General features: G+C 52.8%; 8 protein-coding genes across 8 annotated transcripts; 4 read left to right on the forward strand and 4 right to left on the reverse strand.

Annotated features, from left to right (window-relative positions):
• Positions 1-243: 243 nt before the first annotated feature.
• On the forward strand, positions 244-1080 carry MYCTH_2060198 (uncharacterized protein; the record flags this gene model as incomplete). The annotated part of the gene is made up of 3 exons (XM_003662969.1): positions 244-451; positions 523-878; positions 991-1080. The coding sequence occupies 3 exons, from the start codon at positions 244-246 to the stop codon at positions 1078-1080; spliced, it is 654 nt and encodes a 217-aa protein (XP_003663017.1).
• An 11588-nt stretch (positions 1081-12668) lies between these two features.
• On the forward strand, positions 12669-13992 carry MYCTH_2118259 (uncharacterized protein; the record flags this gene model as incomplete). The annotated part of the gene is made up of 3 exons (XM_003662970.1): positions 12669-13325; positions 13462-13566; positions 13618-13992. 3 exons carry the CDS (start codon positions 12669-12671, stop codon positions 13990-13992), a joined length of 1137 nt encoding a protein of 378 aa, XP_003663018.1.
• A 542-nt stretch (positions 13993-14534) lies between these two features.
• MYCTH_2304387 (uncharacterized protein) lies at positions 14535-15995 on the forward strand. The gene has a single exon (XM_003662971.1). It carries the CDS (start codon positions 14841-14843, stop codon positions 15675-15677), a length of 837 nt encoding a protein of 278 aa, XP_003663019.1. The 5' UTR covers positions 14535-14840; the 3' UTR covers positions 15678-15995.
• A 192-nt stretch (positions 15996-16187) lies between these two features.
• On the forward strand, positions 16188-18291 carry MYCTH_101730 (uncharacterized protein; the record flags this gene model as incomplete). The annotated part of the gene is made up of 2 exons (XM_003662972.1): positions 16188-17844; positions 18023-18291. The coding sequence occupies 2 exons, from the start codon at positions 16188-16190 to the stop codon at positions 18289-18291; spliced, it is 1926 nt and encodes a 641-aa protein (XP_003663020.1).
• Positions 18292-19116: 825 nt separating this feature from the next.
• Positions 19117-20991, reverse strand: MYCTH_2304388 (uncharacterized protein). Its single transcript, XM_003662973.1, has 2 exons — positions 19663-20991; positions 19117-19593 (listed from the first exon to the last, which is right to left on the reverse strand). Exons 1-2 carry the CDS (start codon positions 20650-20652, stop codon positions 19306-19308), a joined length of 1278 nt encoding a protein of 425 aa, XP_003663021.1. The 5' UTR covers positions 20653-20991; the 3' UTR covers positions 19117-19305.
• A 1163-nt stretch (positions 20992-22154) lies between these two features.
• On the reverse strand, positions 22155-23968 carry MYCTH_2304390 (uncharacterized protein). Its single transcript, XM_003662974.1, has 3 exons — positions 23704-23968; positions 22913-23594; positions 22155-22617 (listed from the first exon to the last, which is right to left on the reverse strand). Exons 1-3 carry the CDS (start codon positions 23735-23737, stop codon positions 22425-22427), a joined length of 909 nt encoding a protein of 302 aa, XP_003663022.1. The 5' UTR covers positions 23738-23968; the 3' UTR covers positions 22155-22424.
• A 1098-nt stretch (positions 23969-25066) lies between these two features.
• On the reverse strand, positions 25067-25305 carry MYCTH_2118264 (uncharacterized protein; the record flags this gene model as incomplete). Its single annotated transcript, XM_003662975.1, has 2 exons — positions 25067-25197; positions 25275-25305. 2 exons carry the CDS (start codon positions 25303-25305, stop codon positions 25067-25069), a joined length of 162 nt encoding a protein of 53 aa, XP_003663023.1.
• Positions 25306-25424: 119 nt separating this feature from the next.
• MYCTH_2079868 (uncharacterized protein) lies at positions 25425-27142 on the reverse strand. The gene is made up of 2 exons (XM_003662976.1): positions 26200-27142; positions 25425-26045 (listed from the first exon to the last, which is right to left on the reverse strand). Exons 1-2 carry the CDS (start codon positions 26997-26999, stop codon positions 25751-25753), a joined length of 1095 nt encoding a protein of 364 aa, XP_003663024.1. The 5' UTR covers positions 27000-27142; the 3' UTR covers positions 25425-25750.
• Between the last annotated feature and the right edge of the window lie 68 nt (positions 27143-27210).

The following is a 27210-nucleotide window of genomic DNA, read 5'->3' on the forward strand; positions in this document are numbered from 1 at the left end:
AAGACCTTAGTCTTGGCGGTGATAATCTTCTGATTGGTCCGTCAAGTGATTGGCTGTCGGAATGTCCCGCGTCCTGGCTGCAGCCTGCCAGGCCGCCCATGTGCTTATTCGTGACACGATGCCCCTCCTTCAAGGCTTTCGACCCGAAAGCCCTCTTAGGCCGTTTCAAATAGCGCCAACAACCCTTCGCTTGTGAGTACTGCATTCTCCCTGTTTCTGCGTCGTGGTCGCCATGTTGACAAAATGCCGATAGAGAAACGGAAGTCGCATTCTGCACGTTACCGTGCTTCCCTTGCTCAGAACATCGCTGAGAACGGTTTTGTCGTTATGCCTTGCTCTTGGTGCGCGTCGCAAGGCCTCGTTTGCAAAATGATCGCGCGTACGAAGCGTTGCGAAGCCTGCGTTCGTCGAGGTCGTTCTTGCGATGGCTCTGGCATACCGCTTTCTTCCTGTAAGCACGTTTTCTTCTTCTTTTTTTTTTTTTTTTTTTTTTTTGAATGTGATTCCTGATGTTCGTTCTAGTGGATCGCATTCTCCAGGAGCAGCGTCGTATCAAGGATGCTGAACGTCGTGCCGAACTTGAGCTGGATGAATCTCAACGCCGTCTGGAAGAAGCCCAGCGCGAGTTGTCCGAAAAGCTTGCGCGGCTCCGGCGTCTTCGTCAGCAGAAGGAGTTTTTGGTGGAGAAAGGTGCCGACATGGTGGCGCGTGGTCTGTCGACCTTGGACGAGTTGGAGGAGGTTGAGCGGCAAGAGACGCCTGCTATGCCCTCGTCACAGATTAATGATGCCGTCGATGCTGTCGACTGGGGCGCCGTCTTTGGTTCTGTCCCGGGTTTTCCTTTGGTCGATCCGGATTCTGCCGGTGGAACTGTTCCAGTTTCTCAGGGCAGTTCAAATTCTTGACTGGTTCCCATGAGTTGTCCTCTGGTCCAAAATCAAGCCATTTGACCAGGTACTGCAGTTCCTCGTTGATGATGCGTGAATCCAGAATTTCTTCGACGTCCCATTCTTCCTCTTCGTCCTCTGCTTCGATGTGCGTGGCAACCTTGGCGTTCTTTGGTGCTGGTTCGAGAAGTGAAATATGAAAAACATCCGTCCGTAGTCGCATAGATGACGGTAACGATAGTCGGTAGTTGGATGTCGAGATTCGTTCTTTGATAACGAAGGGTCCGACCTTCTTGAAGTCCAGCTTCGTGCTTGGTCGTTTGGTTTGCAAGTTTCGTGCGATCAGGTAGACTTTGTCTCCCCTCTCTAGGCGAGGTCCCTCGAGCCTGTGTTTGTCGTAGTAGTTCTTCATTCTGGTCTTGACAAACTCGAGTTCCTTTTTGAGCTTTTCATGCAGTGCGTGCATCTGTTCTGCTTTGACTGCTGCTCTCGGCACTGTGACCTCTGGTCCTTGCCTAAGGTCTGCTTCATATCCGTAGTTCGCGAAGAACGGTGTGACTTTGGTCGTTTCTGTCGGCGTCGTGTTGTAGGCGAGTTGTGCTGTTGGTAACAGCATGACCCAGTCGTCTTGTTGGTAATTGACGTAAGAGCGGAGGTATTGCTCAACAACTTGGTTTAGTCGCTCCGTTTGTCCGTCGGTCTGCGGGTGATATGCCGTTGACAGCTTGCTGTTGACGCCTAATCGTTGCATTAACGCTTGCCAGAACTTCGATGCGAACTTGGTGTCTCTGTCGGTGATCCATTCTTGCGGCCAAGCATGCACTGATGCAACTTGCCGATAGATCACGTCTGCCAACTGTTCCGCTGTCCAGGACTCCTTGTAGGGAAAGAAATATGCCCACTTAGTCAGGCGATCTACTACAGTAAGAATACTGTCGTAGGTCACTCCTGTGGCTGTGTCCTTGGATTCTGGCAGCTTCGTGATGAAGTCCATCGCAACTGAACTCCATGGTTTGTCAGCTGTTGGTAGTGGCTGAAGTAGCCCGTACGGCTTGTGTCGTGCCGTTTTGCTCCGATTGCAGATGTCGCAGTTCCGTACGACTTCCTTAACTCGTGCCGTTAACTGTGGAAAGTCGTAGTGCTTCTTGACTTGTGCGACAGTCTTCGTGACTCCTTTGTGTCCTCCGAGTTTTGATTCGTGGAGTTCTCGAATCATTCGCAGCTGTTGATCCTTGTCGTGGATGTACGCTTTGTCTCGGTACCAGAGTTTCCCATCTCTTTCTTCCACTCCGTCAGGTACCACTGGTCCGGGTGCTGCTTGATACTGTGCCTCGTTGATCCTTTCCTCTCGAAAGATTGCGCAGCATTCTAGGAACGAGTCAAGTGGATCATCTTCCACGGGTGTCTGCGTTTCGTGGTGCAACGTCCCGTCTGTTCGTTCCTTGAACAACGGTGGTGTTGTTCCCGTTCGTCCTTTCGTGTGATCCGTTCGTCGGCTTAAAATGTCTGCTCGTGCGTTTTCTTTGCCCTTCTTGTAGCGGATCTCGAAGTTGAATTCCGCGAGGAATTCTGCCCATCGTATTTGTCGTCCGTTGAGTTCCTTCGTCGTCGTGAAGTATCGCAAGTTCTTGTGATCCGTATACACTTGTACCGGTTCAATCGTGCCGCTGAGGTATGGTCGCCATTCCTTGAAAGCTTCGACAATCGCAAGTAGTTCCTTGTCGTGGATCGGATAATTGAGACGTGGTCCGTCGAGCTTCTTTGAAAAGAAGGCTACAGGATGTAGCTTCCCTTGTTCGTCTCGTTGTCCCAATTGTCCTCCGATGGCGTAGTCTGAAGCGTCCGTTTCCACCTCGAATGGCTTCTTGGGGTCTGGCAGTACCAGTACTGGATCTTTGGTAATGGCGTCGCGGATTTGCGTGAATGCTTGCTCGTGTTGCTCTTCCCATTGGAATTCAGCATTCTTCTTGGTGAGTTCGTGCAAAGGTCGTGCGATCGCTCCAAAGTTCCTGATGAACATCCGGTAGAAGTTCGCAAATCCGATGAAACTTCGTACTTCCGTGGCTGACGCTGGTTGTGGCCAATTCTTGATGGCTTCAACCTTTGAAGGTTCCATCCGGATTTGTCCGGGGGATATTTCGTATCCCAAAAAGACTGTCTTCCTGACATGGAATTCGCTCTTTTCCTTGTTGACTGATAGCTTGTACGCGTGCAGCGCGTCCAGCACTGCTTTCACGTGCCTCCGGTGTTCGTCCATCGTCTTGGAGAAGATGAGTATGTCGTCGAGATAACATACCGCAAATTTGTCGAGAAAGGGTTGGATAGCTTGATCAATCAGGGCTTGGAACGTTGCCGGCGCGTTCGTAAGTCCGAATGGCATGACGAGGTACTCGTAGTGGCCATAGGGTGTCCTAAAGGCCGTTTTCCACTCGTCGCCTTCTTTGATCCGTATGTGGTTGTAGGCCGATGGCAAGTCAAGACGCGTGAAATATTGGGCTCCTGCCAACTGATCTCGGAGCCGTGAGATCAGCGGTAACGGGTATCGGTTTTTCACGGTCTGTTCGTTGAGTTGCCGATAGTCGACACATAACCGTAGCTTTCCGTCTTTCTTTGGCACAAACAGGATTGGGTAGCCTGCTGGCGATGTCGACGGGCGGATATGTCCTCTTCGAAGGTTCTCCTCCAAATATCGCTTAAGTTCTTCGTTCTGCGTCTGGCTCGTGTGGTAAATCTTGAAGAACTTCAGTCGTGCTCCTTCCTTGAGCTTGATCTCGTGATCCCATGGGCCGTGTTCTGGTAATCCTTCCAGATGTTTCGGTTCGAATGCTGGGTGTCCCTCATACTCCTTCGGTACTTCCCCAGTCTTGTCTCGTCTCTCGGTTTTCTGATAGTATGCGAACTTGGTTCCGTCCATGGCGATACTGGCGATTTCTCCTGTCTCAACCCACTGCTCCAATTGCAGTGCTCCGCATTCGTCAACGGAGAGAACAGCTATCGGCGATTCAGCTCGTTCCTCCTGTCGCAATATCGATGTCGTTGTGCCGCCTCTTCCAGAGTCCGTAGTGGTCTGCCTGCCACTGTCCGTCTCTTGCGGTGGATCCGTAGGACATGCCTTTCCTTGAGCATCGTCCGCTCGCGATCCTTGCGCGCTCCCCATCTTGCTGGTCGAATACGACTCCGTTCGGGGTCGCAGGTGGCCACCATTCTTCCAGCTGATGTCCGGGTCGTAATCTTCATGCCATGGTAACCCCAATATCATGTCTTTGTCGTTGCCCATGTCCACGATGCTGAATACGACTGCTGTGGTCTTCCCTGCCACAGTGATGTCGATCGGTTCGGTCTCTCTGCGTACCCATTGCGTCGGAAATGGCCCTTTGACTATGCCATGCTTCCGCTTCATTCTCCAGGGTATCCGTAGCTGATTCACAAGTGTCGGCGAAATCAGATTCATCTCTGCTCCACTGTCCACTAGTGCGAGCATTTCGTGCTGTCTCCATTGTGCTGTTATCCACAGTCGCTTGTCTTGCCGCCGTCGTCCAAAGATTGCAGCGATTTCCCATGTTTCTGCCGGGAGGTCTCGATATAGTGGTCCCTTGCGCCAGTTCCTCCTGTACTGCGCTACCACTTGCCGCTGCACGGGCGTTAATGGTTTCCGGGCCCCTCGAAGGGCCCTGACCCGTTTCCCAGGTCAGTGCTGACCTCTTCGGTTGTTCGGCTGATAGCGGCTTCGTCGATCGTGCTCATTTCCGTGAGCCATTGAGTGCTTGCGGCTTCCCACCATTGGGTCCGTTCTGCTTTCCGTCGTGCGTGCCATAGCTTCGTCTGAAGCTCCCGAATTCGCAATTTCTTTTCGTCCGCGTGATAGAGGCAATCGTTGCTCCAGCACGAGTCCCATGTGTCTCGTCCGGTTCCGCAGTGCCTAGGCCAGGCTCGTCTTGGAACTATCGTGATGCTTTCTGAATTGCGGGCTTCGATCTTCCAGAGCAATTCGGCCGCTCTGTTTCCTGCATCGTAGACCCATTCCACAGGGCGTAAGCCTCCGTCCCCGTTTTCCTGTCGGGTCGGCCAATGATTGTTTTCGAATTTGTCGCGGAAGTGATATCGACATTCGTGTGCCACACACTGAAACCAGGGCACTTGCGCATGTGCCTCGTGTCGAGGGTGCAGTCGCATGGCGTCGCCTGGGAGGTATTGGAATTCTTTCCCGAATCCTTCCCATTGTACGTGGACCGTAGGTACTCCAGTGCTGACATAGGAGTGTTTCTTCCAGTAGCTTTCCCACGTGCGTTCGTCTTTTCCGCGGTTCGCGCGCATGAACTGGTATTCTGGGTTCCGCACGTCGTTGCTGAGTTGCTGATCGTCAAGGTACTCGGCGTAGCTATCGGGCCCATCATATGTCACAGGCTGTTCTCCTTTGATGGCTTCCACGATACGTCGGAGTTCCCTCATTTCGTCCTTCATCTCTTCGCTCTGCTGGGCGAGTCGAGTCAAGCGCCCATCCCGTTCGCGCAGTTCCGTGTTGAGTCGGAAAACTTCGTTGCGGTACCATTCGATTCGTTCCTGGAGGAATAGAGCATTGGGTCCGGGTCTTTCGATTCCTTGGGTGTCGGTTGTCCACGATCCATCCCGCCTCTGCGTGACTGTGAAACCCCACTGCCTCAAGGCTGGGAGAATCGAAACTGGCGGTGCATATTCTCCTGCCATGTCCCATTCGGCAAGACCTGTCTCTGGGTCCACAGTGACCAGTTCGGAGTACGGTGCTTGTTCGTCTTCACCGTTGCCGTCGTGTCCGAGACTGTCCGTGTCACTGCCCTTGTCTTCGTAGCTCGTGGCCGCTACTTCGATGACGTCCTTGGTGGTTTCGTCGATGGCCGCAATTTCCTTTCCAGGGGTTGGTTTCCATTCTTTCTTCGGGCTTCGGCATTCTCGCTTGTAGTGCCCTTTCTTTCCGCAGTTGTAGCAGGTAACATTAGACTTGTCTTTGGCCGTCTTCTTCTGGTCCTGCTTCTGCGCTGCATCCACATCCATGGCTCCGGGGTGCGTCCCGTACGAGGTACTGACGTACGCTCGCTTTTTCTTGTCGTTGGCCTTAACCGTGGTTCCGTTCATTCGACCTCGTTTCTGCTGCTCTCGTGCGTAGAGTCGATCATCGATCCTGATGGCCTGCGCGATGTATTCGTCCAGAGTCTCAGGCCGATCGTACTTGTACAGCTCGTCCTTGACCTTTTCCTTCAAGCCGTTATAGAACAATTGCATCAACGCCTCGTCGTTAAGCTGAGACTTGAGCATGTCCTGTCTGAACTGTGCGGCGTAGGAGGCTGCTGACTTGGTCTGTCGGAGATTGGCGAGTCTTTCTTGCGCATGGATTTTCTCGTCTTTGTCGCCAAAGACCTTCCGAAGCTCTTCTTCGAAACGGTCGTAGGATCGAAAGACTGCCTGCGTGAACGCGTCTCGGTCGTCTTCGTCTTCCTCGGTGAGATAGTCGTTCCACGTAGGCTCGAACCATCTGAGTGCCTTGCCCTCTAGTCTCGTGGCTGCGTAGAGGACTTTGGCTTTGTCGTCCGGAAACTTGTCGTCATTGAGCCGGAAGTAGGATCGGAGGTTTGTCAAGAATCCTGCGAGATCCTCCTTGGTTCCTCCGTATTTGCCAGGTGGTTCGATCTTGATGCGCTTCGCTTTGGCGCCCTCGAGTGCCTCGATTTTGGCGTAGGCCTCGTTGACCAACTTCTGCGAGTACTTTTCGCGGTTCTCGAGTTCCTTGATTCGAGCTTGAGCAGCCTTGTCTCTCTGGTCCAACTCCTGGATCCGCTGCTGGAGTTGACCAAGCTGGGCGAGCAGTTGTTCGGCCGTGACGTTGGTATCCATGTCGGTGTCGAGGTCGAGGTCTCCTCCGTTCTGAACCATGACAGAACAAAGGGAGTGGTAACAACGTGTGACGAACCCAACTCAGACTTCTTCTGAAAGGGTCCAGACGGAGGTGGGTGAAGCAGGACAAGCAGGCAGGTCGTCTGAGGGATTCGGTGAAGCCAAAGGGTTCACAACAACACTTAGAGTTGTCTCTCACAGTAATCAGCAATGCTTGGTATGAGTACTGTGATTGTGATTGTTACCACTGGTGAACTCCCAGAGTCCACCATAACGAGTGACTAGCTAGCTATATATACACAATTGTCTGTCCTTCTTCAATAGTTATCACCAGTACCACTCCTCCTTTCACTTCGTGATTCTGCGTTGTCGACGGTGACATGTTATTATCACCAGTGAAGACCTTAGTCTTGGCGGTGATAATCTTCTGATTGGTCCGTCAAGTGATTGGCTGTCGGAATGTCCCGCGTCCTGGCTGCAGCCTGCCAGGCCGCCCATGTGCTTATTCGTGACATTATCGAAGCTTTTAAGGAATAGTAACTATACCTTAGTAGTACGATCGAACTAGTATAAGTATATATAGATTATAAGAATTTACGATACTTTATAACGATAAAGGAGCTTAATAGATGACAAATACGATAGGCAGAATTCCTTATAGAATTCAATTTTAAGATCTGCTATAAGAAGGGCAAAGAGAACGTATAAGCGGACGCCTTAAGCTGATAAACAGATCATATAGAAGAACGAACGGAAATAATACTACCATTATTCAAGGAACGAATAGACGGAACGCTATATTACAAAACGTAGACACCTATAGAAGATAACCTACTTAACTCATTCCTAGAATATTACGTAATCTTTCGAGAAGAAAGGATTAACGAGGTATAATATTAAGTAATACCTAGATTAGTAGTACCTAATAGAGTAAAAGAAAAAGATAGGAAACTCTAGTACTAAGACAAAGCGTATATCCATAATAAAGATCAATAGCTACAAATGATTTAAGGACTCTACAAGTTGAAACTTAGAGGATATAAAGGAGTTATAAGCTATATAGGCTACTTTAGCTACTACTAATAGCTGACAAACTATAGAGCTTAGTTACGATAGACTTTATTACAAAACTACTAGAATCTAAGGATACGGCCATAGGGGTAATCTATAATAGTATTCTTACTATAGTAGACTGCCTGACTAAATAGGTATACTTCTTTCCCTATAAGGAGTCCTAGATAGCGGAACAGTTAGCAGACGTAATCTATCGGCAAATCGCATTAGTATACGCTTAGCTATAGAAATAGATCACTAATAGAGATACCAAGTTTGTATTAAAGTTCTGGTAAGTGTTAATGTAACGATTAGGCGTTAATAGCAAGCTATTAACGGCATACTACCTATAGACTAATAAATAAATAGAATGACTAAACTAAGTTGTCGAGCAGTACCTCCGTTCTTACGTTAACTACTAGTAGGATGACTAGGTCATGCTATTACCAATAGTATAACTTGCTTATAATATAACGCTAATAGAAATAATTAAAGTTATACTGTTCTTCGCAAACTATAGATATAAAGCAGACCTTAAGCAAGGACTAGAGGTTATAGTGCTAAGAGTAGTAGTCAAAGTAAAACAAATATATATACTATATAAGAAGCTTAAAAAAGAACTCGAGTTTATTAGAACTAGAATAAAGAACTATTACGACAAACATAGGCTTAAGGGACCTTTCCTAGAGAGGGGAGACAAAGTCTACCTAATTATACGAAACCTATAAACTAAATAACTAAGTACAAAGCTAGACTTTAAGAAGGTTAGACCCTTCGTTATCAAAGAACGAATCTCGACATCTAACTACTAACTATCGTTACTATTATCTATACGACTAAAGACAGATGTTTTTTATATTTCACTTCTCGAACTAGCGCCGAAGAATGCCAAGGTTGCTATATATATCAAAGCAAAGGATAAAGAGAAAGAATAGAACGTTAAAGAAATCCTAGATTTATATATTATTAATAGAGAACTATAGTACCTAATTAAATAGCTTAATTTTAGATTAGAAGATAACTTATAAGAACTAGTTAAGAACCTAAGTTACCTTAAGAAACTAGAGCAGTTCTACTAGTAGAATCCTAACTAGCTATAAGAACTAGCTCTAAAGCCTTTCCTAATAGAAAAAGAGGGGAACCTGCTAGAATTGGAACTAAGATCTAACCTAATCGACTTCTAATCGAGTACGTCAAAAGCACCTAATGCCTAAGCCTAACCCGCAAGGGTCTACGTCTCTGACATCGGCGGAGGAATATCTAGCTCTTCCTCCTCCTCTAGACAAGCTATACCACGACAAAAAACCTTGGCACCACAATCGTGTAGAGATTATTATAAACGATATAATCGACTTAAATGGCTTAGTATCTAAGCAAGAAGCGCCTCGGTCTTAGCAATCTCTTTTAAAACCTTCTCTTGCTCCGATAAATTCGAAAGGACTAAGATAGTTAGTAGCCTAGGACTATAAAGGAAAATAACAAGGAACCTATAGGCATCTGTAACGTTTAGGCTACTATACTTCTTGCCTATACAAATATAGTTCTAAAGAAGCTTTCAGGTCGAAAGCCCTAAAGAAGGGGTATTATATTACAAGCTAACTATATACCACGACCTGGTAGGGCATAGGAGGCTAAATGAGCCACTAATTAAGAAGGGCACAAAGCAAGGCTAACACAGGATCGCTAGGGAGCATAGGCTACCACGGGCGAACGATTGCCAAAAGGGAAAGATAGCAGAGGATAGCTAGCTACTAAAGGCGATCTAAGGACAGAATAGAAGGGGACTATAAGCGATCGGCAGAAGTATATATACATATAAATAGCCACTCGTTATAGTAGACTCTGGGAGTTTACTAGTAATAGTAACCTAACCTACAATCACAGTACTTATACCAAGTATTACTGACTATTGTAGGAGATAACTCTAGTGTTGTTGTAAACCCTTTGGCTTTACCGAATCCCTTAGACGACCTGTACGCTTGTCCTGCTTAATTTACCTCTGTCTAAACCCTTTTAGAAGAAGTCTGAGTTGGGTTCGTTACATATATACTAGGTAGCCTTGTCAAGAATAAGCATATTATAAATACTCTAAAATCTGGAAGGCCGAAAGTGGTAACTAAATCTGTTACCTAGGTTATTAAATAGGTAGTAACTAAGAATAGTACTATAAGATAATACTCCTGCTAATAGATTGCTAAGATAGTTACTTAGCATCTAGGCAGAAAAGGGCTAAGTCCTTTAATAATCTGGCGATAGTTAAAACAGGCTAGGTTTAAGAATATCAAGTTGACAACTAAGCTAGGATTAAATAAAGCCTAGAAGATGGCTCGTCTTGAATTTGCGATATAGGTCAAAGACTAGACCTTAGAGGATTGGAAGAAAGTGGTCTAGAGTAATAAAACCTCTATTGTTTTAGGCGTAGTCCGTGGAAAACGTCGTATCTAGCGTCGAACTCGGGAAGCAAATAGCCCCTATTATATCAAGAGGCATTAGAAGGGCTAGATGACTTTTATATTCTAGGGTTATTATATATAGTCTGAGATTAGTCCCTATTACTATTAGCTAAAGGAGTTAGCAAAGATAATAGCACAGTACTAGGAACTAATAGATATATATAATAAGGCTCATAAGGAGGAAGCTTAATAGGTATAGGAGTTAGAGACGAAGATAAAGAGACTATCCCTAGTAGGAAAAGGAGGTTGTGAACTATTATAGAGGTATACTATAAAGACTAGTAAGCAGGTATATCAGGAGAAAGGAGGGATTGACTAGATACGTTACTAATAGGAAGTCTTACTTCCTTTGTTTCTTCCTTTTATAGAAGAACTTAGGAAGAAGTACAGCCCTGTCTACATCGTATAGAAAGATAACACTAGTACCTATACCTCTTAATGGAATCGTTAGCTCTAGGAGGAAGCAAGGTTCGAGGTCCTAAAGTGGCTACCAAACTCACCCGACCTTAACGTTATTAAGCCTATATAGGCAAGGATCAAATAGTCTTATAGGAGGCAAAAGATCCCGAATTCTCGTATCCAGCTAGAAAAAGATTAGGCTAGGCAGTGGCAAGAGTTTCTAATAGAGCAGATGTAACGATATATTAAGAGGATTCAGGGCAATATCAAATAGGTGATCCGGCTGGCTAGGGGGAACGAATATAAGGAGGGTACTACTCCTGACCCTCTGTCGCCTAGACAAGAGGAGCCAGGGTATCGCGTATGGCGCGAATGGTGTCAGAAATCGAAGGCTAAACAGGAAGCTGAGTTGGAAGAAGCTAACGGTGAGGATCGACTTCGGTTGGGAGAACTTCTGTATCTACTACGTGGAAATCGTGGAAGTTAGTAACTTATAGGTAGTTAGTCTAGGGAAAAGCGACGCAACTGCTAGTAAAATAGAGCTACTTTGACTATCTTGTAAATAGCGAATTGAATGCTGTTTGGAATGCTTAAAATAGCCTGGTTTTGAGCCAGTTTTGAGCCAGTTTTACCTGCTGGTAAGTTGGTAAGTAGGAGGGCTGTAGAGGGTAGGGAATCGTCTTGGCTGACTATACGGATCCGTACTGTATATGGAGGTCTTGGCAGTCTGGGCACTGTAATATCTTTTGAAGCCAACCTCCGTAATATATTTACTAAGTTATAATAGGTTGTCATTTTTCCTTTCAAACCCTGGCACCTATTATAGTATATAGCTATCTATAGGTCAGATCTAACTAACCTACCAACAGGGATAATGAGCTAGGGTGTTAATATATATTTAGATAGTATCTCTGAGTGCCTCTGGCACTTAGAACAATTAACGCTTTTATTACCTACTTCTGCAGACCGTAACAGTTAGTCCAGGAGTGCCGCCCACGGCGCGAATACCGCTGTGGTGTCGTACCTTTGCAGCCTCTCTAAGCTGTACTGATTGCAGCCACCGAGCTATAGCAAGAGGAAACAATTTAAGATTCATAGCTTGGTAATCACTTCCTCTGCAGTCAGGGACACTCGAGGCATGTGAAACTTGAGCTGGTTTGATGGAATTGGGATCTCTCGGGCTTGCCATCACCAGATGTTGCCCTTTATAGTCGCGAGGATTCATCCGAACGGCACCTGAACCGCGGCGAGCCTTGCTTTGACTCGGGATTCCCACAACCTAGCAGTCTGTTAAAGCTGTAAGTGGGGGAAGGGGTTACTCGCCTATCTTTCTTTATGCAGCCGCCCTGTTAACGAGCCCTCTCAGCTTAGCTTCACCTCGGTTTAAGATACCAAGTTATCCTCCTGCACCAGCACCTCTAAGAGCAATACCCATCACACACTGCAACATGTGTTTATCTTGCTTTCCTTTCTCCAAAGCCCAGTACGAGCGTGGCAATCGGCAGCCAGCATCCCAATACCAATATGTCTGGAATGGCCAAAGTTGGTTGCTCCGCAATATGGTAAGTTGATCTGATTTTTTTCAACTTCCATTGTGCACATCCGAGTTTTCCTAAAATCTCGCCCTTCTTTGCACCTGGCACGGCGAAGCACAATAATGATTTTGACGTATCTTGCTGGAACGGGCGTTCAATATTCACAAGCAATACACGGCACGCTGCAGTAATTGATTAACCGCGGGAAAATCACCCTGGACTCCGAGCTAGCAGGTGGTCGCTCTTACGCTCACTGTTTGAAAACCGAGCGTGAAAGGCTTTGTGGTTATCATCCGATCGACTTCACGCTGGGTCCCTTCCGCTTCAGGTCTCCAGCATTGGCAGAGTCTTCCACAGCAGCACCTTCCCAGGTCTCTTTCGCTCTCAACTCAACCTGCGCCCTTCTTCTCAACTGCAAAACAAGCAACCATCAACAATATCCTCATTACCAGACTGGCCATTGCATCTGATTCGATATGGTCAGCGGTAAAAGGGACCTCAAGGGCAAAGCCCCCACGAGGCGCGTGTCTATCGCTCCGGAAGAGGATGACAGCTCGCCTCCGTCGCCGTCTCCTGGCCCCAGCACCTTCAGTCGCAAATCCGCCCAAGGAAGTTCGGCAACCTCGCACGTCTCCTTTGCTTCACAGTCTCGGTCGCATCCAGAGTGCAACTGCAATCATACCGCCACATCATCGTCTTCTACTTCGGCGCCTGCCTCGGTACCCGCTTCCGCACCCGCCACCACCACTGCAGCACAGATCCCCGCAAGCTGCTTCAGCGTCCTCCCGAATCCAGTTTCTCAACCGTATGCCAGTTACTGGGGCCTAGCTGGGCATACTCAAGCGACCTATGGCGTGCCGTTTGCGGCGACAGTGAACCCGTTCGGAACGGGGTTACAGCAACCTCCGTCTGCCCCTGCGCGTGTTAACCCACCGGACGAGTTGGGACCTCCCCCTCGGCCCCCGCCGCCTCCTGCGATCCCGCCGGTCATCAATCCCTTGGGCGTCCACTTCCAGCCGCAGGTTCCCAGCACTGAGATGGGTCCTATGATCCATCGCTACGTGCCTCGCCAAGATCCTGTTGGCGCGGCGCCAGGAATGCTGTACACCGGCCAACAGATGGCCGGTTCCATGGTCAGTGCCTCAATGGGGCTATTGGGAACTGTTGAACCGACGCCACAGCGAGTTCCCGTTCGGATCCACCCCGTGTCATGTTGCGCACAATGTGAAATGTTGAAGCTGGGGGGGACATTCACTGACCCATCTTTAGGTAAATGGTGTTGTCACGCCCATGCAGGGGCTTCCACCGGGCGTTGTTCAAACTACAGCACCGATCAACCCCGTCATAGTGCAACAGCCGGGCGTTGCTCAAGTTGCGGTGCCGATGCATCCCATTGTGGTGCAGCAACCGGTCGGTTATCCAAAGATGATTCAGAATCATGCTATGAGAGGCGGTCCGAAGCTGATACTCCCAGGCCCAATTCAGGCCGTACAGGTGAATGGGAACCCGCCTCAGATTGCTGGCTTGCAGGCCCATCCGCCCGTCCATGTCGAGCCTGCTCTGGGCGTTGGCTTGACTCCCACCGAAACGATGGCGCAAAACATTCGAATAGCACAGAATAACAAAGGGTACGAGCCTCAGGACTTCAAGCCCGCTGATCCGGACCCGTACCGTATGTACTGGTTTCGCGAGCTGAACGGCCATTGGGCGGTCTTTCCCCGCCGCCAGATCGATCGCCTCGACGCACGCTGGTACCGCACAGACGACGGCGTCTTTTATGCCGTTCGCCTCTCCGAATAGGGAACTTGAAGGAGCTGCGTACAGAAAAGAGCGGTTAGTACCTTTGATGCTCACGGGTTAACCGGTTGAACGCTAACACACAGTTTGTAGCTTTGTAAACAATGGTCTCTCGGGTCGGTCTCATATACGAACTTTCTTCACGCCGTGGGTTGCTTGTGACCTGTTTTCAGGTATCATATGGAGACCACCAAGCAGGAATATCGACACGGACTCATGATACCAGACACTGGCAACGTATTGTACTGTTTGGCATCGAGAGCTTGCCAGTGCTGAGGCCTATATGGAGAAGAATTCATATAGATGGAGTGAGGGCAGCTGCAATTCAGCCTGGATTCCGACGCTTGGTCTTTGGCCCACTTCTTCACTATGCGGTGGCTGAAAGCTCCCCTTCACATGCAAGCACATAGCCCTTGCCCTTGTCCTGCGTGATGGTAGTGGAGCCGTGACATGCCAAACACGTGTGCCCATTGGTTGACGATGACGAGCATGCCAAGAGAAACATTGTCCCAGATCTGGAAGTTGAAGCTCGGCAAGTTAAGCCTCTCTCACCCCACTTACCCCGGAGAATCAGAGAGTTAACCGGGTCGGCCTTGTCATCCTCGGGCCCGAGTTCAAGCTCAAGCCCATGTTCAAACTTTAATGCCTGATTTGTTCAAAGTAGTTATCTGACCCCAAACAAAGCATCTCTGATTTACGCTAGTTCCGGCGCCAGCCCGTACGTACCTACATTCCGCTGAACCGTCACACAAGCAACGGAGGAACCCTTTTGAGAAGCGGGCGGGACGGAAAGAAGGAAGAAGAGAAAGAAAAAAAGAAAGAACAGGAGAGGAGAAGAGGAAGCGGGAAAGATGCTGCTCATCGGTCTCACTGGCTCCATAGCCACCGGCAAGTCGACAGTGTCCTCGCTCCTCTCCCAACCGCCCTACTCCCTCCCCGTCATCGACGCCGACCTGCTGGCGCGCCAGGTGGTCGAGCCGGGCACGCGCGGCTACCGGGCGATCGTGTCGTACTTTGGGCCCTCGACCCCGGACCTGCTGGTCCCGGCGGGGCCGGACATGCCGGAGGACGGGCCGACGGGCAAGGGCCGGCCGCTGAACCGCCCGGCGCTGGGGCGGCGCGTGTTCGGGGACGACGAGCAGCGCCGCCGGGACCGGGCCGCGCTCAACGCCATCGTGCACCCGGCCGTGCGCCGCGCCATGTTCCGCGCCGTGCTGGGCTGCTACCTGCGCGGCCACCGCGCCGTCGTGCTGGACGTGCCGCTGCTGTTCGAAAGCCGGCTGGACCGGTTCTGCGGCTCCGTCGTCGTCGTCGCCGTCCGGGACCCCCGCGTGCAGATGGACCGCCTCCGGAGCCGGGACCCCCACCTCACCGCCGAGGAGGCGGAGAACCGGGTGCGGAGCCAGGCCGACGTGAGGGACAAGGCGAGGAGGTGCGAGGCCAGGGCCGCGGCGGCCGGGAGCGGGAGCGGCGTGGTGGTCTGGAACGACGCGGGCAAGGAAGAGCTGGCCGAGGAGGTGAGGAGGGCGATGGCGGAGATCGAGAAGTCCAGCCCGAGGTGGTGGAGCTGGCTGCTGTGGGCGTGCCCGCCCGCCGCCGCCCTCCTGGCGCTCTGGGGGTTCTGGAGGAATACGAGGATCAACAAGGCGTGGGAGGAGCAGGAGCTACGGGACAAGGCAAACCTGTGAGTTACAGTTGGTATATCGAGGCGAGGGCTGTATTTGCTCGGCCCAGGTGTCACCCAGGTGGTTGCGCCTGCGGGTTTTCTTTGACTGTTCTTTTTTTTTTTCTCGAGGACGACTAAGCGATTGCATCTTGCACGCACAACAACAAGATTTCGCTCTTCAGTATCCGTTAGTGGAAAATAGCCATTCTACTTTTTTTTCTTTTATTGGTCACCCCGACGTTGATTGAGCGTTTGCCAATACCAGCGCAGCGAGCTCGCATCATCCCTTGTGATTACATTCGGCCTGATCTCCCTTTCACTCTCACGGCGGCGTTAGTACCTTCTTCCCCTTTCCAACGCCTTGTGGTAACAGAAAGCCCACAATTCACCACGGGGTGCCGATCGCCAAACCGGCTATCTTTGACCAGCAGTCAAAAGTGGTTTGTCACCCAAGTTGGGATGCCTGGGCTGTAATGCCTGTTGCTCGTCAAAGCCACGAGGTTTGCTGTCAGATTGTCCCAAGCCCATCACAATGCCTCCGAATTCAGTGTTTGAATGGGTCGTCGGTCAAAATCTCCCCAGGAAGAAGAAGGCGAAGCCTTCTGGGCGAGAAGTTGTCAAGATCGAAGTGACGACCGACGATGAGACCGATACCGAGTCCATCACTGTCACCTACCCACGCAACAGCAAGTCCTCGAGGAGGCGCAACAAGCATAGAAAGCCCTCTTCGGTCCCCTCGACGTCGGAGGAAAAGAAGAAAGTTACATTCGAGAAAAAGCCGCTCAAATCTGCCCTGAAGAAGCGTCAGGACGCATCCTCCTCCGAGGCGTCCTCTGGCGCTTCGTCAGAAGCTTCTTCGTCAGAGGCATCGTCGAATGAATCCAGCGCCGAACAGAGCAGCGAAGAAAAGCTGCCGACAAGATCTAAAAAGGCGAGGGACGCACAGAATGCGGGACCTTCGAGCCGCGAGGCGAGAAGCGGCAATGGCAGCTCCCAGAAAGACAAGCACAAGCATCAGAACTGCGTCTGCTCCTGTTGCGTGACAGGACTGCTGCTGCTGGCCAAGATGGAGGAGATCACCAAGAACGGGAAGAGCAATGAGGTGACCGGGAACGTTGGAGACAAGGCAGGTCAGAAGAATCATGCTACCTCTGTCGAAGACACAGCCACAGCATCCGAACCGGAACCGCCGAAGAGGAAGAAGAAAACTAAACAACAAACGGTCGCCGTGTCGTCGAAAACAGAGGCGACCAGTGAGACAGAATCCGAGTCCGAGCCGCCCAAGAAGGGCAAGCAGAGCGGCAAAAAGACGGAGAATGAGAAAAAAGAGAAACAACGCAGTGATGAGGCAGCAGGGACGAAGAATGGCAATCAGGCAAAGGAAGGGGGCAAAGCCAGCGGAAGCAAAGAAGCGGCGGGGAGAAAAACTCGAGAGGGTCCCGCAGATGAGAACATAGCGGGGGACAGGGACAACGGGTCCAAGAAGGGCGGCACCGTGTACGAGAAGAAGGCGGATGCAGCCCATCCGCACCTCATCATGCCAGTCCGCGAGCGCAGCATCCAGATGGAACATGTGGTTGAAGATCCCGCCCGGGATGCGCCTCCCAACGCCTACTTCGACAACGACAAGAACGTCTGTCGTGTCTACCACGGCCCCTACTGGGGCTACCCTTACGGCCAGCCGTATCTCCGGGGTGGTCTCAACCCGCAGTTCCCAGCCCCGGCTTGGCTTCCTGTGCCTGATATACAGGCGGTGCCAGGCCACCGGGACAATGGGGCGCAGATCCCCTCCGGCTTTCCTCCGCCTCCCCAGCAGCCGGCACATACAGTGCCATACCCAACCTGGGGACAGCCCTACGGCCAGTTCCCGCCGGCGCCTCCGTACGGCAGCACGCAGCAGCGCCCAGTCGGCGTCTCGGGCATTCCGGGCAGCCCGCTCACCGCCGAGGCCCTGAAGCGGCATGGGTTCGACCTCAATCCGCTGTTTGGCAACCTGAAGCCCGGACACGGTGAGAAGCACGAGAGCCGCGGTTCCAAGTCGCGCGAGCGGCACAAGACGCTGCATGACGAGTACAAGTCGGCCAAAGGCAGCGGCGTGCAGTGGAACACACCGCCGACTACCTGGGTCAAGCTGCCGAGCAACAAGAGCAAGAACGGATCCCACTCCGGAAGACAGAACAACGATGGCAGTAAGAGGAAAGACGAGGGCCGTATCAACGATGGCAACAACAAGAACGGCAACTCGGGCGATTGGGGGAACGAAAACAACAACAATCCGACCAACGACGACCCTAATGACTGGACTAACAACAACTCCAACAACAACAACAACAACGGCAATGACTGGTGCAATAACAACAACAATAGCTGGGGGAACAACAATAACAACAACGGCAACAACGGCTGGGGCAATACCAACGACGACGACAACAACAACAACAACAACAACAACAACACCCCCAAGCCCTCGCCGGAGCCCTTCCGCCCCGACCCCGTCTCCAGCATGCCGGGCAGCTGGTCGCCGCCCGGCGGCAAGGCCAACATCGAGTGGAAGGGCGGGGACGGCGGCGATAACAACAAGGCGGCGAGCTGGATGGACCGGACCGCTGCGCAGGCGGCGGATACCTGGTAGATAGGCAAAGAAAAGGGGGGGATTCGGTGAAATGATGCACTTGAAGGTAATTACGGATCCGCCATTGTTTAGGAACACACACACACACACACCCCCCCCCCCCCCCAAAAAAAAAAAAAAAAAACACTGAATCTCGGTCTACACTTGGGAAACATGACTCCTGTAATTCGGACGGAGGCTTGGTGGGGGTTGGGTGTGTGCAAAGAAGGGTCGAAGGGGTTGACTGAGACTGCCATGGGGGAAATATTATTATTGCTGGGCCGGGGGGGCATTGCTCGAATTTTCGCCTTTGCTGTATGGGCGGATAGTATGTTGTTGCTATACACACATCCCCCCCGAGAACTAAGCAATCTTCTTGGTTCTTTCCGGACGTTGTCCTCGAAGACGTGCAAAGAAGAAAGACTAATAATTATCGCGTTACTAGTAATTGGAGGAGGACCTTGTTTCTGCGGGTCGTATGCAGCATCGACGGGCACGAGCACGAGCACCAGCACGGCACGAGTTCTCATTGCTCCTGGAGACAATGGCAAGAGATCGGGATGAGATTAATACGCATCAAGTGCAAGTCCGTCTTTAAAATGCCTAAGCTCGACAAGTTCGAGTTGCATCCCAAGGAAAATCAAGTCCAGCAGGCGAGGTAAATTCGGGCCGCCAGGGGCACGTTCAACGTCATAACATGCAGCAGCAGGAACGGGAATGCTCAATTGTTATGCAAGAGTGAGTGGGATTGTATGAATAAGTCCTCCACAACAGCAAAAGCAAACTAGCAGACAGAAAAGCCTTTTCTGTAAACCATCCGTGCTGTGGGCCCAACACTCGATAGTCAACCTTTGCTAGGACAACCGCAAGATTCAAGATTCAAGCCATGATCAAGAGAGGCGAGTCTTCTGCTGAATCCCCCTTCGAACCTCCTCACTACAAAGCAGACGAAAATGCAAAATAGCAATCTGGATGCATCAAGGAACGAACCCCTACCGAAAACGGACCGGATCGGATACCGAGATATGTAGCCCCGGGCTTACTCGTCATCCTCCTCATCGGACTCCTCCTCGGCCTCCTGAAGCCACCTGATGAAGGGCTCGGCCGCCTTGCGGACCTTCTTGGAGATGGACAGGTCGACATACTTCTTGGAAGCCTTGGAACCCCACTTGGTGACGACCTCCTCGGAAACGAGGTCGTGGTGGTAGTAGAGCTGCAGAATCTTGACAACTTTGTCGAACATTTCCGGGTGCTCGCCGCTGAGATGGCCGATGAGACGCTCGGTGCCGCCGAGGAGGGCCTTTTCGTGACGCTCAGACGTGATCATCTGCATCTAGTGAGCATGGCGTGTTTTCGCGGTATCGTGGGATAGATAAGATTTAGATTAGCAACGTACCTTCTTCAGCATCGGAGCACGCTTGCTGATCTGGCTGGTGATGTTCTCGTCGAAGATGGTCTGCACCAAGACGAGGATGGTGCGGTGCTTGGCCTCGATGCCCAGCTCCTTTGCCTTGACGTAGATGTCGATGTCTTCAACGTTGTTAATGCCGCCCTTCTTCTCGGCCTCCTCCTGGATCCAGGTGCCCAGCTGGTCGTAGACGGTGTTGCCACCGCCCTCGCCCTCTTCGTCCTCCTCGTCGCCGTTGAGAGCTAGCTTCTGCTTGAACTCGCCGGGGAGTTGCTGCTGGCGGGCCCTGACGGCCTCTTCGCTCATGTCCACAGCCCATTCGTCGTCCTTGACCTCGACCTCCTTGTTCTCGAGAACGTGCGCCTCGCTCTTGATCTTGCGGGTCAGGGCGTCGTCGTCGCTCTCGATACCCTTGTGGTCGGCCGGCGGGGTAGCCTGGTCCGAGTTCTCGTCGCCTCCGGAACCGTTCTCCTCGGTCTTGCCGTTCTGCTTGGCCTTGCGGGCAGCACGGCGCTCCGCCTTGTCCTTCTTGGTCTTCTTGGGCACGTGCTTGAGCATGAAGCCGCTGAGCTTCAGGCGCAGGTCAACGTCGGAGCGCTGGCCGCAGGCCTTGCAGTCGAGCAGGATGCGACCGTCCTTGATGTGGACGTCGGTCTCGGGGTTCTTGCACTTCTTGCAGAGGACGAACTTGGTGATGAAGCCGTCGAGGAGCTCCTGAAGCTTGCTGGCCTCGTGGGCGCCGTTGATGATCCAGCGATCATCGGCGGGGTCGAGGTTGGTCTGGGCGCCAAGCTCGAAGCCGAAGTACTTGATCAGGTAGGAGCCCGGGCGAGCTAGGGATTGCGCAACGCTGCTCAGGTTGACGACGACGGTCTTGATACCGTTGCCCTTGCCTTCAATCTTGGTCTGGAGGCGCTCCATCTTGTAGCGATAGAAAGGGTCGCTGACATCGCGACGGACGTTGACGAGGGCAGCCATGGTTGCGGTGTTGGCGAATTGACGATAACTTGTGGACTAGTTACTCGGCGTGGACGAGAGATCTTGGATCTGGCGTGAGTTCTGAAGGCGTTGCGAGAGCAGGCAGAACTCTAAGCAAGGCGAGAGAGGCTCTTGACGAGAGGTTTCGAGAGGCGTAGCGGGACGGGGGCGTCAGTACGGTGCGAGAGGCGTGGACATAGGGTAGACCTGGCGGCAGTCGGTGGCGTGCATTAACGCTGAAAGACGACGACTCGGAGGTCCTTCAACCGTCGGAACTGTTGGGACTACAGGGTTTCCGCGCTATGCGAAATGGACGCAGCTCGAGCGGGGGATTGTGTCGGAAGACGGTGTCCTCTTCGTGCTGATACATAAACAACGCTTTGCTGCGTATCGAAGCTGGGTGTTGTATTTGGTGTCGGCGTAGCCGGGTTGATAGCGGAGTGGTTGCGGAAACTCGGTGCGTGAGGGCCGGTCAGATGCAGATTTCTGCTCGTGGGTTGTTCGGAGTTTCGAGCGATGCGGAGAGAGCAGTTCGGGGTGGAACCGGTGGAGGGTTCTTTCACACTGCCCAGAGACGAACGCAGCAGTAGAGGAAGCGGAGTGCTAAGGGCAGTATGCGATCTGCGGGTTCGCTGTTACAGAGCCCGGAGATGATAAGGTAGGGGGAGGGGTGGTTGGTTTAAATTTCCTTTCTCTCGACAGATTGCGGAGATGTTGGTTTGTCAGAAGAAGTTTTCAAAACGGTGCAGAAAGAGAAAAGCGTGGGAGAATTCCGAGAAAGCTTGGTGGAGAAAAAAGGCGAGTGGAATCAGGAACGACCGGCGGGGCTAGGCCTGAGGCAACCGCGCTAAAGTCCGGGCCTTCGTTGGCCCATCGCCCGTTGGGGCTGCAGAGCCTAATAGGGCTCGCAGGGGTAATAATTACGGAGTTTGCCCCAGGACTCCGCCCGTTATGACTCGGCCTTTACGACGACTGGATGAGCGTGGTCGGGTGGGAGAGAGTTCCGAACGCATAATTTTTTGGCCATGCTTGGCCACCGGCGGCCGGGCGCTTATTAACGGTCGTTTTGAAAGCAACGCTAGATCTATCCGTATTCTGTTGCATTTGAACGCGAAGGACTAGGCGCTCTACAAGAGTAGGCCCAATTCTCCAGAGCAATTCCGACGGATCCGCTTCCAAAATAACTGGTATGTACACATCTACATACGTGCCTATGTACCTATGTACATACATACATAAGGTACATACGTATATACATACATACAGAGTACATTCAGAGTGTAGTTTATTCCGTATACACGGCCCTGCTTGCTATGTGCCACAGTGGGCTCAAGGAACCCCAAACTCGAATTTGAAACAGAGCGGGTCAGTGCCGAGCTGGTTGGGCGAGGAGAAATCGGGTCCCAAGACTTCATCAGGTTATCGGTCGTCTGGGCGCCGTTTAACATGTGTCTAAAAAGCCAGATTAAGTTTCGCGGGGATCTTTCGCAACCCGCGATCACCTCACGATTTGAGCACCACCTGTTAGGCTCGGTTGGGCCAGATATGCATTCGGTTTAAAAATAAGTTACTGGTCGGGCGAGGTTCGACTCGGGTTCCAGGCCGGCAAAAAGCAAAATCACGGGAGAAGCCGGCCGGTCCGGCGCCCGCGGGGGTTGTGACAGGGCACCACTGCAGGGAGGGAGGAGTGCTAATATTGAGGTTGCTGTGACCGCCTCAGTTGTTGACCAGCTGGCAGGGCCTGAATTACAGCAGTAGCTGTCGGTCTGGGCTCATGCTTTTCCAGACTTTCCACCCGCTGCATCCAAGGGAACAAAGCGCAGCAGGCACCGTTGACCGGCCGGGCGCGACGAGATCAGCTGATCCGACATGTCCATTTCTTCGGCCGTCATGCTCGGGTCGGGAAGCGTAGTAAAGGTGGAGTAGACGGCCCGGAGCAGCATCTTCATCTCGGCGAGTGCCAGGCTGCCGTGCAATGAACGTCAGCAAGAAAACAAAGAAAAGAAATTAACCAGGAAAATGGAGGAAAAAAGAAAGAAAGGAAGGAAGGAAGAAAGAAAGGAAGGAAGGAAGGAAGGAAGGAAGAAAGAAAGGAAGAAAGAAAGGAAGAAAGAAAGGAAGAAAGAAAGAAAGAAAGAAAGAAAGAAAGAAAGAAAGATAGATAGATAGATAGATAAATAACCAGCACGTCTCGTTGTTTGCCACAGCATCACAAAGTCAAAGGGGGGGCTGGAGAGAAAGGGACGGACGGAACACGTACTGCTTGCCAACACAGCCCCTCCCGCCATTGGCAAAGGCAAAGAAGAGCCGTCTCCTCTCGGCGTCGCCCTCGGGCTCGAGCCAGCGCTCGGGCTCGAAGGCATCCGGGCGGGGGAAGACGGACTGGTCGATCCTGTGGACCGAGTAGGCCTGGCAGCTGACGGTGGTGCCGGCGGGCAGGAAGAAGCCGTCGACGGTGCGGCCGCCGGCGGGCACGGAGCGCGGCAGGGACATGGGGATGGCTGGGAAGCAGCGCAGGCCCTCCATGACGACGGCGTCGAGGTATGGCAGCCGGTCGAGGCTCGCGCCCGCGCCTGCGCCCGGATGATGCGAGGAGGAAGAGGACGCGGCGGCGGCGGTGGCGAGCTCCTCCTGCAGCTTCCTCTGGCGGTGCATCGACGACGGCTGGGAGAGCTCCCACATGAGGAAGCACAGGGCGTCGCCGGTGGTGTCGATGCCGGCGGCCATGTGGTCGAGGCACTCGGCTGCGACGTCCAGGTCGTCGAGGCCCGAGCTGGGCCCCTTCAGGCGGTTGAGCAGCGTGAATGGCGCCGCGTCGGTCCGCGCACACGTGTCGACCACGAAGCCGTCGGCCAGCGGCGTCTCCCGCGGCTTCGCGAAACGGTACAGGATGCTGCCAAACAGCTTGTGTGCGGTCGGCCAGTAGTGTTGGAACAAGCGGTCTATAAGGGATTGAGGGGAGGAGGAAGAGGGCGACGCCCGCCCGCGCTGTCAGTGGTTCGGGTTTCGGAGGAAGGGGGGCCAGATAGCCAACCCCGGGCTCGGACTTACTCTGCAGGCTGTCGTCAAAGGTTACCTCGCGCATGATCTCCTCGTCCTTGCTGTTCAGCAGCGAGTCTGTCCCGTTGGGGTGGAAGAGGTGATGCGTGATACAATCGAAAGCGTACGAGTGTAGGCCTGGGGGGCGTGCGCACGGCTGGGTTAGACGCGGAAAACACACAAAAGTTGTTCACTTTTCCCTGGCGAACAGGTAACCAACCAAGCTACAGCGCGGCCCCCCCCAAGTGTCAGTATCTCTGATGCCGTACTCGTCGCAGAGGAGCAGACGCACATAGATATCAACGCTTCCGCCCACGGACCGGAAGCACCTCTGAACGAATTTGCTCGCACGGTTGGCGATGCCATCGAGGGATGGGGAGCGAACAATGTTCGTATTGGCGTAGCGGTCGGCAAGGATCCGCTTCCTCTTTGCATGCTGCCAGCAGGCCCAAGACGTTAGGTTCCGTGCCAGACAGACCACCTTCCAACGTGGTAAGGTTGGGGTCTGGAGGAAAGGAATTGGCTCACATCATCCTTATTCAGGGTGGTAAACATGGTTCTACAGGGAGGCTCCAATAAGTCCCAGGTCCCCCTCCCCTATGGTCTGGACCGGAACCCTTACCTTCTCCCGTAAATCTTAAACATGTCATAGAAGTCGGTCTTATCATAACCGCTGCCACCAGAACAGTAGATCTCCTTGACGGCGGCGGCCGAGGCAAAGACGACCTCGTTCGGGGCGATGCGGACTGCAGGCCCGTACTTGAGGTGCATGGCGTGGACATAGCGTGTCCGATTGGCCCTGAACTCATGCCACTTCAGGACCAGCGTCGTGAACCTGGCATACCACGGCCCGGGGATCTTGTTCAGCGGTGAGGTGAGGGCCCGTTGGAGGGCGTGGACGGCGAGGAGTACGAGAGCGAATGAGAGGAGGAACGGGGAGAGCATCATGACTGCCGAGGTGGTCCGTATATCCAACAACAACAACAACAACAACAACAGCGGCAACAATAACCATGACGAAGTGATGTAGGGTTGACTTAGTCCCGGAGGGGTAATCCGGGGTGCACGGGCCCGCAGCGCCGGTATCAAGTGCCGGATGTCCGGGGATGACAAGGGCCTGGGGTTGGGTCGGGTCGGGTCGGATCTACATACAGGTGATATATGCGATCGTACACATAGATATATGGATGTCATATCTGCTGTGATAGTCCAGGGCAGTCTTTGAGATACAGGAATTGGATTCGGAGACCGGATTCTCGATAGCTCGACACGGAAAAGGCTCTCTCGGTAGCCTTATTTACGCGAGACTCGCTGGCTATTCAATCTGTTCAGTGCATAACTGTATGTAACTAACTTGTATCGACCCTCCGAGAAGTTATCTTGCCGGCGGCGGGTATTCCTTGCCGTCCTTCTCAACCTTGGGCTCGCAGGTGCACCACTGCTCCTCGGGCACGTTTGCGAAGACGTAGGCCACGTGGTTGCCGCAGCCGCGCCAGGTCTGCTTCTCTGCGGAGTGTGAGCACGGGACGTCTACAAAAAGTGCAACGTGCACAACAGGGGTGGAAGTCGAGAGAGACACTTACTGCAGGTCGAGCAAATTGCGCTCATGCACATGGTGAGAGATTGGCCTTGGAAGAGTTGCTGTGTGGGAAGGAGCGGCCCAAAAACAGATGCGAATGTTCTGCCGGTGGTTGACCCTCTCAGCTCGACGCGGTTTCTGGAACCGATGGAGTGGCCTAGTGATATAGCAACGTTCCCCCCTCCGTTTGGTAGAGTACTCGTAATGCGGGATTCCAGTCGCCGAACTTGGATACCCTTTGAAGGGTCCCCGCTATCACTGTCGCCGATAGCAGCGGGGCTCGGCGGGCCACGTCGGTGGGGTCGTACGCACAAAGTTGCACACAAGGGCAGTTGCCATTGTGCGTGTAATTACTCCGTACAAGCATTACATCACACTACGCTCGTATCTCAGAGTTCCCCGATCGCCGAGTCCCGCGAGATCCGGCCGACTTTCCTTCTCCCCGTCTATCGTTATATGTGATCCGTAATATCCCGTCTCTCACTGTGTCTCCCCGAGCTGAGCCAAGAAGCGGGCTACGCGGTCAAAAAGCCACTGCTGCCCGGCCTCATTGTCCACCCGGTGATTTGCGCCGGGGATAAGCCCACTGAGGTCGCTCGCAATGCCCGGTTTGCAGAAGCTCTTCCACTTGTTGACCAAGCCCGTGACGTCGGCCTCTGGAGACACCCATTCGTCCTTCTCGGAAGGAACGATCAGGACGGGCTGCTTCAGCTTGCCCCAGATTTCCTCTAGCTTGCTGTCGGGAAGGTCCGACGAGAAGTAGTCGTCGTCGCCGCTTTGCGAACATGATTAGCCATCTGAGCTCAGTCGAAGGGGAGGGAGGACACGTGCAGAAGTGTAGATCTAATACATCGGCAAATCAGAAAAGTAAATAGAACAAAAAAAGAAAGGAGATAAGAAAAAAAAAAAAAGAGAGAGCAAAAACTCACCCAACCCCGACCAGTGAAGCCCACCGGTACGCAGTGACGGGGGTGCCCCTCCAGCCCTTCGGCATCACCTCCATCTCCATCACCTCCCCTCCCTTCCCCTCCCTGACCATCTCCTCCGCGACCCGCAGCGACCGCTCCACCTCTGCTCCGTCCTCCGACAGCCGGACCGCCTCCCGGTCCGACACGGGGCCCTGCAGCACCAGCCCGTCCACCCACGTCTCCTCCTCCCCGCCCTCGCCCTCCTCCTTCTTCCCCGCCGCCGCCGCGTACCCCGCCCGCACCGCGTACTCGAGGCAGTCCTGACACCCCGTGCTGTGGCCCATGAGCACCACCTTGTCCACGCCCGGACCGCCGCCGCCGCCGCCGCCGCCGCCGCCGCCGCCGCGGCGGAGGTAGCGGACGAGGTCGGCGATCTCGCGGGCGTCCTGCGCGAGCGACGCGTGCCCGTACCCGGAGAACGCGCTCGACAGCCGGGCCTCGAACACGGCGTACGAGCCCGCCCCCGCCCCGGTTCCGGCCCCGTCGAGGTGCTCGGCCAGTCTCCGGACGTAGGGGATCGTGTGCGGGCCGTCGCCCAGGCCGCCGATGAAGACGAGGGCGTTTCGCGGCGGTTGGGCCGCTGACGTTGTTGTTGTTGTTGTTGTTGTTGATGATGATGATGATGGCCAAGAAATGAGGTGCTCGTAGGTTTGGACAGGGTGCGGGGCGGGCGAGGAAGACGAGGATGATGACGACGGGAGGTAATGGTGAACTCTGACGGGATAAGGAGCGGGAACCGGTCGGTTAGTTGTTATGGGCATCTTGGGCGGACGAGGGAGACGGAATCTCAAGAGGCAAATGGGTTTCTCAAAAAAGACGGACTCGGGGAAAATATGTTGGTGGGTTGTGTGTGCGCTTTCGAAAGTCGAGGAAAGCGAACCTGTATGGGCGGCGGAGAGCTGGGTGGGTATTTACTTGTCGTTCAGCGTTACGAGGTAGGATTCTCTTATATCCCTGGTGTGAAATATTCAA

This window comes from Thermothelomyces thermophilus, chromosome 3 (assembly GCF_000226095.1).
Source record: "Thermothelomyces thermophilus ATCC 42464 chromosome 3, complete sequence".
Lineage (NCBI taxonomy): Eukaryota > Fungi > Ascomycota > Sordariomycetes > Sordariales > Chaetomiaceae > Thermothelomyces > Thermothelomyces thermophilus.